At 44.9% G+C, this 13447-nt stretch overlaps 1 protein-coding gene and 1 pseudogene across 1 annotated transcript; one reads left to right on the top strand and one right to left on the bottom strand.

Moving 5' to 3' along the window:
- The first annotated feature begins 9049 nt into the window (after positions 1-9049).
- Positions 9050-11089, top strand: LOC147989832 (uncharacterized; annotated as a pseudogene).
- A 465-nt stretch (positions 11090-11554) lies between these two features.
- Positions 11555-12733, bottom strand: LOC147989833 (uncharacterized). The gene is made up of 3 exons (XM_087516101.1): positions 12578-12733; positions 11908-12074; positions 11555-11810 (listed from the first exon to the last, which is right to left on the bottom strand). Exons 1-3 carry the CDS (start codon positions 12659-12661, stop codon positions 11705-11707), a joined length of 357 nt encoding a protein of 118 aa, XP_087372227.1. The 5' UTR covers positions 12662-12733; the 3' UTR covers positions 11555-11704.
- Between the last annotated feature and the right edge of the window lie 714 nt (positions 12734-13447).

The raw sequence follows: 13447 nt of genomic DNA on the forward strand, positions 1-13447 counted from the left end.
TCTAAGATGTTAAGCATGGTGCACTAAACTATCAAGTAGTCATCATATTGAGCTAGCCAAATGTTCATAACGTCTACATCTGCTCCTGCAATAGGTCTGTCGCCTAGCGGTACATCAAGGACATAATTCTTCTGTGCAGCAATGAGGATAATCCTCATATCACGGATCCAATCCGCATCATTGCTACTAACATCTTTCAACTTAGTTTTCTCTAGGAACATATCAAAAATAAAACAGAGTAGCTAAACGCGAGCTATTGATCTACAACATAGATATGCTAATACTACCAGGACTAAGTTCATGATAAATTAAAGTTCAATTAATCATATTACTTAAGAACTCCCACTTAGATAGACATCCCTCTAATCATCTAAGTGATCACGTGATCCATATCAACTAAACCATGTCCGATCATCAGGTGAGATGGAGTAGTTTTAATGGTGAACATCACTATGTTGATCATATCTACTATATGATTCACGCTCGACCTTTCGGTCTCAGTGTTCCGAGGCCATATCTGCATATGCTAGGCTCGTCAAGTTTAACCTGAGTATTCCGCGTGTGCAACTGTTTTGCACCCGTTGTATTTGAATGTAGAGCTTATCACACCCGATCATCACGTGGTGTCTCAGCACGAAGAACTTTCGCAATGGTGCATACTCAGGGAGAACACTTATACCTTGAAATTTAGTTAGAGATCATCTTATAATGCTACCGTTGATCTAAGCAAAATAAGATGCATAAAAGATAAACATCACATGCAATCAAAATATGTGACATGCTATGGCCATGATCATCTTGCGCCTTTGATCTCCATCTCCAAAGTACCGTCATGATCTCCATCGTCACCGGCATGAAACTATGATCTCCATCATCTTGATATTTATCAACGTGTCGTCACATGGTCGTCTCGCCAATTATTGCTTTTGCAACTATTGCTACCGCATAGCGATAAAGTAAAGCAATTATATGGCGCTTGCATCTTATGCAATGAAGAGACAACCATAAGGCTCCTACCAGTTGCCGATAACTTTAACAAAACATGATCATCTCATACACCAATTTATATCTCATCACGTCTTGACCATATCACATCACAATATGCCCCTGCAAAAACAAGTTAGACGTCCTCTACTTTGTTGTTGTAAGTTTTACGTGGCTGAGCAAGAACCGTTCTTACCTACGCATCAAAACCACAACGATAGTTTGTCAAGTTAGTGCTGTTTTAACCTTCTCAAGGACCGGGCGTAGCCACACTCGGTTCAACTAAAGTTGGAGAAACTGACACCCGCCAGCCACCTGTGTGCAAAGCACGTCCGTAGAACTAGTCTCGCATAAGCGTACGCGTAATGTCGGTCCGGGCCGCTTCATCCAACAATACCGCCGAACCAAAGTATGACATGCTGGTAAGCAGTATGACTTGTATCGCCCACAACTCACTTGTGTTCTACTCGTGCATATAACATCTACGCCTAAAACCAGGCTCGGATGCCACTGTTGGGGAACGTAGTAATTTCAAAATAATTCCTACACACAAACAGGATCATGGTGATGCATAGCAACGAGAGGGAGAGTGTTGTCTATGTACCCTCGTAGACTGAAAGCGGAAGCGTTAGCACAACGCGGTTGATGTAGTCGTACGTCTTCACAATCCGACCGATCCAAATACCGAACGTACGACACCTCCGAGTTCAGCACACATTCAGCTCGATGACGTCCCGCGAACTCCGATCCAGCAGAGCTTCACGGGAGAGTTCCGTCAGCACGACGGCGTGGTGACGGTGATGATGTTGCTACCGACGCAGGGCTTCACCTAAGCACCGCTACGATATGATTGAGGTGGAATATGGTGGAGGGGGGCACCGCACACGGCTAAGAGATCAAGAGATCAATTGTTGTCTCTAGAGGTGCCCCCCTGCCCCCGTATATAAAGGACCAGGGGGAGGAGGCGGCCGGCCAGGGGAGGGTGCGCCAGGGAGGAGTCCTACTCCCACCGGGAGTAGGACTCCCTCTTTTCCTAGTTGGAGTAGGAGGGGGAAAGGAAGGGAAGGAGAGAGAGGAAGGAAAGGGGGCGCCGCCCCCCTCCTTGTCCAATTCAAACTAGAGGGGGAGGGGGCGCGCGGCCTGCCCTAGCCGCCCCTCCTCTTCTCCACTAAAGCCCATCTTGGCCCATTAAACTCCCCGGGGGTTTCCGGTAACCCCCCGGTACTCCGGTATATGTCCAAAACTCCCCGAAACCATTCCGGTGTCCGAACATAGTCGTCCAATATATCGATCTTTATGTCTCGACCATTTCGAGACTCCTCATCATGTCCATGATCACATCCGGGACTCCGAACTACCTTCGGTACATCACAACACAAAAACTCATAATACAATCATCACCGAAACTTTAAGCGTGCGGACCCTACGGGTTCGAGAACTATGTAGACATAACCGAGACATGTCTCCGGTCAATAACCAATAGCGGAACCTGGATGCTCATATAGGCTCCTACATGTTCTACGAAGATCTTTATCGGTCAAACCGCATAACAACATACGTTGTTCCCTTTCTCATCGATATGTTACTTGCCCGAGATTCGATCGTCGGTATCTCAATACCTAGTTCAATCTCGTTACTGGCAAGTCTCTTTACTCGTTCCGTAATACATCATACCGCAACTAACTCATTAGTTACAATGCTTGCAAGGCTTATAGTGATGTGCATTACCGAGTGGGCCCAAAGATACCTCTCCGACAATCGGAGTGACAAATCCTAATCTCAAAATACGCCAACCCAACAAGTACCTTCGGGGACACCTGTAGAGCACCTTTATAATCACCCAGTTACATTGTGACGTTTGGTAGCACACAAAGTGTTCCTCCGGTAAACGGGAGTTTCATAATCTCATAGTCATAGGAACATGTATAAGTCATGAAGAAAGCAATAGCAACTTACTAAACAATCAAGTGCTAAGCTAACGAAATGGGTCAAGTCAATCACATCATTCTCTAATGATGTGATCCCGTTAATCAAATGACAACTCATGTCTATGGCTAGGAAACTTAACCATCTTTGATCAACGAGCTAGTCAAGTGGAGGCATACTAGTGACATTCTATTTGTCTATGTGTGTGTGTACTAAGTTTCCGGTTAATACAATTCTAGCATTAATAATAAACATTTATTATGATATAAGGAAATATAAATAAAAACTTTATTATTGCCTCTAGGGCATATTTCCTTCACCGGCCTCCCCGCCATTCCCCGCGTCGCCGCCGGAGCAGCCTTGCCCGTCCCCGTCGAATCCCGACGTCCGTCCCGCCGTCCTCCATGTGGGCCGCACCAGCCGGCCTAGTTGCGCACCCCCCCCCCCCCGCCGGCCTCACCTCACCACTGAACCGGGCCAGATCTTGGCCCAGGGTGAGAACCCTCACCCCAGCGCCCCTCTGTTTTTTCCCTCCTGTTGGGCCACCAAGCAGTTTCGGCCCAACGCATGTTTTTTCCCGCTGGACGATTTTAGCTATTTATCCCGAATTGCGAGTTTTGCAGATTAATCCCCCTAGATCATGCATTTAATAACTCACAAATGGTGCATCGGATTAAAATGATTTATATATGAAAAATGACTAGAATTTCATCTAGTTTCATAATATCCAACTTTCATGCATGTTTAAAATGTTTAAACTACTGTTTGCATTAATTTTCTCAAATGCCATGCTAAAATGTTTTATTTCATAACTAAATAACCAAACTCCAAATTAACTAAACTTTATATGTAAATGGGGTATAAAAATGCATAGATTAACATGATGTACTTACTTTGCATGTTTAACCACTCTAAAATTATGTTTAGGGCAGAACATTAGCTAATTCATAATATGCCCATGAGGATTTTTTTGGACTTGTTGCTTGTTGTTCCGGCCTCATTTAAACTTGCCTAGATAGGTAGTTTTATTATGCTTCACCTCTTGCCATGTTTAATAACATTTAATATTGTTGGGTACATAAACGAGAGTGAACTAAATGATTGAATGTGGTGTTTCGTCAATACGCAACTCATTGCATATTGAGCTCCACTTAATTTGTAGTATTGTTTGTGCACTCTGTCATGCCATACCTCATTAAACCGGACATGCATCATACTTGGTTGTGCATCATGCCATGTTTATGTGATGGTTGTTTACTATGTTGCTTGCTTCTTTCCGGGTTGCTTCTCTCGTTAGCTTCGGTTTCGTTCCGAAGTTGTGAGGATTCGTTCGACTAGGTTGGTTCGCCTTCTTCATGGAATCGTTCTTCTTCCTTGCGGTATTTCAGGCAAGATGATCATACCCTCGAAATCACTTCTATCTTTGCTTGCTAGTTGTCCGTTCTATCGCTATGTCGCGCTACCTACCACTTGTTATATCATGCCTCCCATATTGCCATGTCAAGCCTCTAACCCACCTTCCTAGCAAACCGTTGTTTGGTAATGTTACCGTTTTTGCTTAGCCCCTCTTATAGCATTTTTAGTTGCAGGTGAAGCTGAAGTTTGTTCCATGTTGGAACATGGATATGTTGGGATATCATAATATCTCTTATTTAATTAATGCATCTATATACTTGGTAAAGGGTGGAAGGCTCAACCTTATGCCCGGTGTTTTGTTCCACTCTTGCCGCCCTAGTTTCCGTCATACCAGTGTTATGTTCCTTGATTTTGCGTTCCTTACGCGGTTGGATGTTATGGGAACCCCTTGACAGTTTGCTTTGAATAAAAATCCTCCAGCAAGGCCCAACCTTGGTTTTACACTTGCCTAACAACCTATACCTTTTCCCTTGGGAGTCGCCCTCCCGAGGGTCATCTTTATTTTAACCCCCCCCCCCGGGCCAGTGCTTCTCTAAGTGTTGGTCCGAACCGAGCTGCCTGCGGGGCCACCTCGGGGAAACTTGAGGGATGGTTTTACTCATAGCTAGTCTCATCCGGTGTTGCCCTGAGAACGAGATACGTGCGACTCCTATCGGGATTGTCGGCACATCGGGCGGCTTTGCTGGTCTTGTTTTACCATTGTCGAAATGTCTTGTAACCGGGATTTCGAGACTGATCGGGTCTTTCCGGGAGAAGGAATATCCTTCGTTGACCGTGAGAGCTTGTGATGGGCTAAGTTGGGACACCCCTGCAGGGTTTAAACTTTCGAAAGCCGTGCCCGCGGTTATGTGGCAGATGGAAATTTGTTAATATCCGGTTGTAGAGAACTTGACACTTAACTAAAATGCATCAACCGCGTGTGTAGCCGTGATGGTCTCTTTTCGGCGGAGTCCGGGAAGTGAACACGGTTTGTGGAGTTATGTTTGAAAGTAAGTAGTTTCAGGATCACTTATTGATCACTTCTAGCTTCACGACCGTTGTGTTGCTTCTCTTCTCACTCTTATTTGCGTATGTTAGCCACCATATATGCTTAGTGCTTGCTGCAGCTCCACCTTATTACCTTATCCTACCCATAAGTTTAAATAGTCTTGAACTCGCGGGTGTGAGATTGCTGAGTCCTCGTCACTCACAGATACTTCCAAATAGTTGCAGGTGCCGATGATATCAGTGCAGGTGACGCAACCAAGCTCAAGTGGGAGCTCGATGAGGACCTTTGATCGTTTCTATGTTTCGTTTCCGGATAATCAGTAGTGGAGCCCAGTTGGGACGATCGGGGATCTAGCATTTGGAGTTTTCTTCTTTTATTTTTGTTTCCGTAGTCGGACCTTGATTGTATTTTGGATGATGTATGTTTAACTTGTATTTGTGTGAGGTGGCGATTGTAAGCCAACTCTTTATCCATTTCTTCTTCAGTACATGGGATTGTGTGAAGATTACCCCACTTGCGACTAAACTATCATGCGACTATGCCTCTAAGTCGTGCTCCGACACGTGAGGAGTATATCCGCATTGTGGGTGTTACAAGTTGGTATCAGAGCCTTGTTCGCGTTTGCTTTTATTTTGAGAAATCTTGTTCGCGTTTGCTTCACCAAGGTTATACGTCGCGCAAACTGATTTATGGGAGGTACTATGTGCCGCATTCTGCGGCAAGTAGGTCACCTATCGCACAGGGTACGACTGACTGGGCCGGCCCATTGCGGTGCCCCACAAATGCGATGGTAAAAAAAAGAAGCTCGCACTTTGTTCTCGCTGGGAATCGAACTCGCGACTATGTGCTCTTATGAGCTCGCCGCCAGTCATTACGGCATAAGAGAACTCGCGACAAAAATACATCACCAACATTGAAAACTAATAATGGTAGCAGACTTGACACTATTTGAAAGAATCCTGAAGAATATTCCAAAATTTGAGTTGTTTTCTGAAATTACTAAACATTTTTGACAAACCCAAACAATTTTCTGACAAGTAGAACACATTTTGAAATTTCTGAACTTCTTTTCGTAAACATGAACATTTCCCAAAGTTTTGAACAATATTTCAAAACGGGGGTAATTTTTTAAATCATCAGCATACTTTCAATTTTTTGAATTTTTTTTGAAATTGAGAACAATTTTGAAAATCCCTAAAAAAATTTAATCACAAACAATTTTTTAAAACATGAACAAAAATTTGAAAACGAGAACATTTTAGAAAATTTGTGAACAAAAATTTGGAAAACAGGAACATTTTTTGAAATCACGACCGTTATTTAAATGTTCTAAAAAATGAGCAAAAACATTCTGAACGATTTTCGAAAAAAGGGAACATTTTTTGAAATTCCTGAACATTTTTCAAAAAATGCGAATATTTTTTGAATATACAAATAATTTTGTAAAAATGCGAACATTATTTCAATATATGAACAATTTAAGAAAACACGAATATTTATTAAAAAATTGAATATTTTTAAAACCATGAAGTTTTTTAAGTTTTCGAACAATTTTTGAACCATAATCTTTAAAAAAATAAATTGACAAATAAAAAAGAAACAGAAAAGAAAAAAATAAATTGACAAATAAAAAAGAAACAGAAAAGAAAAAAATAAACAAAAAACGAAAAAAAAAGAAAAAACCAAAGGGAAACAAGAAAACCGGATCAGGGAACCTTCTAGAAGGTTTCAAAAACAAGAAAAACCGGCTGCGAAAGTTTAGAAGGTTCGCAAAACGGGAAACGCTGGAAGCCGCTAATGGGCCGTCCCATGTTACAGATCGATCGCCAGCTCTATGCGAAACCTCGACTGTTCGACGCAAAATGCGTCGAATAGGATATTCCCTGATTTATGTCTCTTCTCTGCCACGACCGGTTGTGGGCCAGCCCATTAAGGGAACGTGTTTAAGGAGCGGTTCTGTATCCGGTTTTTCTTATTTTTTGTCTCTTTTCTTTATGTTTCATTGGAGTTTTATTTTTTTCTCCTTTTTTCAACACATGTTTGTAGTTTTCATACACATTGTACAATCTTTCTATACACCAGAATTGTTTTCTATACACATTAACATTTTTTATTCAAATACATGTTTTAATGTCTATATATTTTTCATATATATTGTACATTTTTTGTCTAGATATAAATTTTTAATATATATTTAATATTTTTAAATACATGACTAGTATGTTTTTCAAATATTTTCTCCGTTCCAAAATACTTGTCGTAGTTTTAGTTCTGATTTGAACTAAATGCACGAAAAATATTCTGGAATAGAGGGTCATTTTTAATATGCATTTAACATTTTTAAATACATGACTAATATGTTTTTCATATATTCCCTCGTTCCAAAATACTTGTCATAGTTTTAGTTCATAGTTGAACTAAAACCAGGACAAATGTTTTGGAACGGAGGGTTTTGAACCATTTTTTAATCCATGTTAAACCTTTTTGAAATACATGTTGAATCATTTTTTTTATGATAATAAACAATTTTTTTGAACTATGCAAACATTTTTTTTACTTTGGATAGATATATTTTAAATGTCACTAATGTTTTTTTAAACATGTGAGCATTTTTCTTAATGTAACATACCATTTTCTGAATGGTACACAACCTTTTTCTTGAATTACACGAATGTTTTTTACATTATACTACATTTTTCAAAAGTGCACGTATATTTTTTGAAATGCGTGAGTATGTTTGTAAATGTCACATTGTTTTTTTAATGCTATGAGTTTTTTTCTAAAAGTTGAGTGAACATTATTTACACTGCATTTACATTTTAATAATGTGTGATTAACACTTTTAAAAAATAAAAAAAATAGTTTTCATAATATAGTAATTATAATAATACAAAAAAACCATGGAACATCAGCATGACGGACGACATGGCAGTGAGGCGGATCGCGACCGGTTCCCTGTTGGCGACGTGGTCTACTATCTCGCCTGAAGGAAGACATAGACGCGCCGCGTTTGCTCGGCCTCCATCGCCCTATGCGGGAATTAGGAGGTCCCGCCGCCTTCTACTCATTTGTGCACGAGAACGTATCAGGGATGGGCTAGCCCACTTGATTTATTTTTATTATTCTCTAACGGCTGCTCACTATAGCGATTTTAGTTTCTCAAAAAAAAAAACTAAAGCAATTTTAGTTTCTCCAAAGAAAAAATGCTAAAGCAATTTAAGTGGGATGGGTTGTTTAGTCTCACTTAGTTCTAAAAAAAGGCAACCTGATGCATTCAGCACATCACCGGTCTAATTCTGAGTTGCGTAATCTTAATTTCTTGTAATAATAATCAGTCACGGTCTCCTTAAGATAACAACTTTTGCCACTGCCCAGCACTTACCAAGCGGTTTTTAGGCTAAGCAGTAAGCACTTATCATGTGGATACTAGAAAAGGAGCAGCATTGTCGCCAGCTATTTTTCAGACGTTTGTGCGGCACTTGTTCTACGGCTCTCCTTTGCTGTCCAAGTACGTATTCTTGAAATATCCCCCAAAATCTAAGAGGACACACACACAAACGAAAAAGGCTGGTCGAGTCTCGATGGCTCTTGCGACCCCGCGCCCGCCGGCGGCGGCACCCCATTGATCTCCTTCCACCGGCCACCATTCCAGCCGGCGTGACCAGATCCGAGATGCTCTTCGCCTCCTCTCTCAGATGCACTCCTTCACCCCTCCAGGCTCTCGCTGAGCTACCCATGGCCCTTGCGTCCGTGTCGTCGTCTCCGGCTCCGTCGGCCGCCTCGGCTGCTGCTGCCGCGCTGGCCGCGGCTGCACTTGCCGCCCGCAGGGCCGCCCCGGCAGCTGGTGGCCGTCTGTCCCGCGCCGGACTCCCGCCGAGGCCGGATGTGGCAGCATCTCCGACGGCGCCTTCCAGCTTGCGCTCCCTGCTGAGCCCCCGTCCGGCCGGCGTCGCCGCGTTGTCCGCCCTAGACATCGCGCATACTTCTCCAGATCGTGCCCCTGGCCTGCTGGATGGAGGGCTTGGGTGTCTTCCGTCCCCGGCCTATGCTGACGCTGCTCCTGCCAGCGCCGCGCCGTCAACCCCGACTGCTGCTGTGGCACCGACGGCGGCCACTCCGGCACCACCGGCCGCCGCCCTTGCTGCCCTGGCCGCGGTTCCCTCTGCGGGCGCCTCCGCCGGCTTGCTGCTGCCGCCCTCATCGTCAGCCCCTGTTCAGACGGACCTGGAAACAGAAGCTCTGCTGCGCCCCTCCTACGGGCAGCTGCGTGCCCCTGCCCAGGTGGATGGGGGGCTGGCTCCTCAAACGCTGTTGCTGCCTTCGATGTCGGTCGTGTCGGCGCTTGTGACAGATGTGACAACAGGAGTGCAGGGGAGCTCCCAATGCTCTGGCAGAGGCTCCAGAGAAGTTGGGCTCTCCTCTGCTTGGTCCATCTTTAGTGTCGGCATGCAACGACCTCTCTACTGCCACCGCCGCTATTGTAGCCGGGGCGGGCTGGGTGCATGTGGGTTGGGGGCGACGTCCCGGCCGACGAGCTCCCCCTGAGCCGTCGAGGGAAGGTCTCGAGCGTAGCCTCGCCTTCAAGCGTTGGGCTCGAGGAAGGTGCTTTTGTTGCCTCGAGCGTGGCCACCAAGTCAGTGCATGCCGTGATCCATTCAGATGCATTTGCTGTCGTCGCCCTGGTCATCGGGAGAGGTTCTGTCGTGCTCGCTCTCCGGTTGCTCGCGACCGCTCTCCGGTCGCTCGCGGTGGCTCTCCGGTCACATGTGCTCCTCGTCAGCGGAGCCGCTCCCCGCCCATCCAGCCTTGTCCTTCGCTAGCCAGGAGTTGGGTTGAGGTTGTGGGCCACTCGTCATTGTGTGTGTCGGTGCCGCCAAGGTCTCAATCTGGGTGTTGCAAGGATTCCAATGTCTGCACCTCTTTGGTGTCTGCTTTGGAGTCACAGCTTGCCCTGCTGCGCACGGAGCTCCTTCAGGAGGTTGAGCTGCTCCGCATTGAGCTTCGCGACGCTCTAGCCAAGTTTGAGGTTGCATCGGTTGTGCCTTTGCTGCCTGAGCTCCAGGTTGGTTCCATTGACGAGGATGCTGAATGTTGCTTTGGAGATTTTTCTCCTCGTGCTCTGCATGTGACGCCGCTTGTTCGTGGGAATGCGGTTATCACGGAGGTCGTAGCTCCAGTTCTACAGATTATGCCTGAGTTGCAGGAGCTTTATGGGGAATCATCTATGGTGTTACCGATGGAGTTGAGCGCATTGGAGTCCTTGGTGGTGGCCATGCCACCTTCACTACCACCGTCAGAGTCCTATCAGTCGCCCGCCATTCCGGGTTGTGGAGACTTGGTTGGTTCTGTCAATGCCTCATCTATGGCCATTGTGCATGTGGCGAGGTTGATGAGATAGGTGTGTTGGCACCTAACTCTGAGGCTCTTTCATGTGACCAACTGGAGACGCCTGAGTCCATCGTGCCAGTGGTACCCATGACTGATGATGTTGAGGCGGTTGGTGCGTTGGCGCCTGATCCTTCGGAGCCCAACCAGTCGCTCGCCTCTGTTGAGCGTGGAGGTTCCGATGTTGCAATCGCCCACTCGCATGTGACCATTGGGCAGGTTTCTGTGCGTGACAAGTTCAATGAGATTCTCTTCGAAATAGAGTTTCACAGCTTGCTCAAACGTTTGGAGAGGGTGAGCCCTGGATCTGGCAAGGCGATTGTGGAGGAGGCTCTCAGGAGCAAAGGAAAGAAGAGTGACGCCACAAGAAAGGCTTCCGCAGCTGCTTGATGGATGGTTACCAGTCTCTTGGGTTGTCCTTGTGGTCTGGCTTGTCTTCGTGGATTTGGTGGTGCCCGTGGTTTTCGGCAGAGTTACTCTCGTTGGGGTGTCTTCATGTTGTAACAATGTGCGGGTTGGTGGACGTTAGGTGTTGGGTATGGTGGTCACTCTGTGAGTAGTCCACCTATAGTTGGTCTGTATCGGTTTTCGCCTGGTTTTCCGTTAATTAACTGAGCAATTCTCTTCTGCTTAATTAATTGATGAGGCAAATCTTTTGCCTCCGTTTCGAAAAAAAAACCCTTGCTAGATGTTGAGAAACATGATGGGAATCCATGTACATCTTCTCCTTCAGTAAAAAAGTCTGAAATTCGAAAAAAAAATCCTCGCTAGATGTTGAGAAACATGATGGGAATCCATGTACATCTTCTCCTTCAGTAAAAAAGTCTGAAAAGCGGGCTATCAAAGAGGTAGCCAAGAACAAAGACTTGATTACATTACAGTTAGTATTTCAACAATCCCACAGCCTAGTTTCCAACACAACACATTTACAACTCAGGTCCATGACATGGTTCAGTACAAGCAAAAAGTAAAAGTCATAACACCGATGCCACATTAATATATGCATTAATTTGGAGGTATATTTTCCACAGGCATTTCCTGTCCTGTCTTCCAAAAGGCAAGGGCGGCAAGAATGGATGAAGGTAATAACAATTTTTTCAGTAGCTTGTCCCTGCAGGTTAAAACATACCATAATAAGAATAATACAACCACAGAATACATGTGTGCATACATATATATGAATTGAGAACAATGAACTGGTTGCTTACCATGCTTCATTATCCCTTGCTTGTTTTAGCAATACTTTAATGTCTTTGTGAGCTTCACACAGGATACAGTCGCGCTCATCCAATTTCATCATAATGCTCGGGCCGGTCCTGATGGGTTCTTCCTTGATATGTTTTCCGTGTACCGTACTGAATTTTGAGCAAGAATGCTGGAGATAAAAAAACGATATTATTTTTGTAATTCATCGTCTCACGAATTTACATCTCAGTCAGGGTATATCTGATCATGGCATTATGTCTGATACAGGTCAAATAAAAGTAAAAAACAGAGATGCTAAAAATCTGATGGCAGATCAAACGTTTTTCATGTCAATTTATATTGGTATGACGATGGCAAATTTAATTTGCAAGCACGGCAATTTCCTGAAAAAAATGAACTGCAACAGATTTGCCATGCTCGCAAACTAAATCTGTCATCCACCGCAAACACAGGTTACCATGAAAAAAACGTTCGATTTGGCATTGCCCAAAAATCTGACGCGGGGCTGGCCTCTGCGAATCACGTGAATCAATATGCAAAAGCTCAAACACAGGAAACTTACTGAGGCTCGAAGAACATGATATGTACTAGCTAACTAATGGTCAGGCGATTAGCTGATTATCAATTTGGCATATCAACGAAACCCTAGAGGGAAAGGGGAAGAGGGTATACCTTGTTGGGTCGGATCTTCCCAACAAAATCGGAGACAGGTCGCCGGAGCAAGCGGCCGGCGGATCGGAGCACAAAAGAAGCCATGTGCTCTTCGACAATCCGGGGATCAAGAGCTACGTGAGGCGGCTTCGTCCTCGATGCGGATGGTGCGGTCCGGTTGAGCTGGGTTGGGTGTGCGTTCTTTTCTTTTCGGGAGTATATATACTGTGCGTCGGTACTTTTGTCCTCGAGGTGCGTGAGGTCCGATTGGTCTGGGGGTTGGGCCGTTTTGTGTTTGGTTTCCCCGAGTCAGAGGTATTCGAAAGATTGTCTTCGAAAAAAAGGTATTCGAAAGAGAAAACCATCCGACACCTCGGGGGAAAAGTGCAGTCCAAAACCAGCACCAGCACAAGCGCAAAAGCAGAACAAAACCACATATGCAAAATCGGCAGGCTTTTTTTTTTGCGATGGAGAAAGATTTTTATTCCAAACGGATAGGGTTACAATCGAGAGGCAATAAATCCTCATCACAAAGTGGTCCTCTTGCTAGTCATACACCAGTAGTACTTTCCGTACGACTATACAAAGCCGACCGATCTGCTACCCTATTTTACTCATGTTTAATTTTCGAAGGAATAAAAACTCTATCAGCCATGAGATGACGTATTTCCGCTACCAGATGTCCATAGGCCGACCTGGTGAGATGCTCTCCTGTCAAAGCGGCCAGTGCCACCGAGGAGTCCGACTGAAACGGCGATAGGTAAGGTGCAATGTTGAATAGCTAACGCCATACCCTGCATTATTGCATGTAGCTCCGCCTCCACTGCCTCATTGCAGTTGAAAATGCATCGGTATGCCGCAAAGATGACACTCCCGTCATGCCGGCGCAAA

This window comes from Triticum urartu, chromosome 1A (assembly GCF_056163025.1).
Source record: "Triticum urartu cultivar PI428250 chromosome 1A, HENAU_Tu73, whole genome shotgun sequence".
Classification (NCBI taxonomy): Eukaryota; Viridiplantae; Streptophyta; class Magnoliopsida; order Poales; family Poaceae; genus Triticum; species Triticum urartu.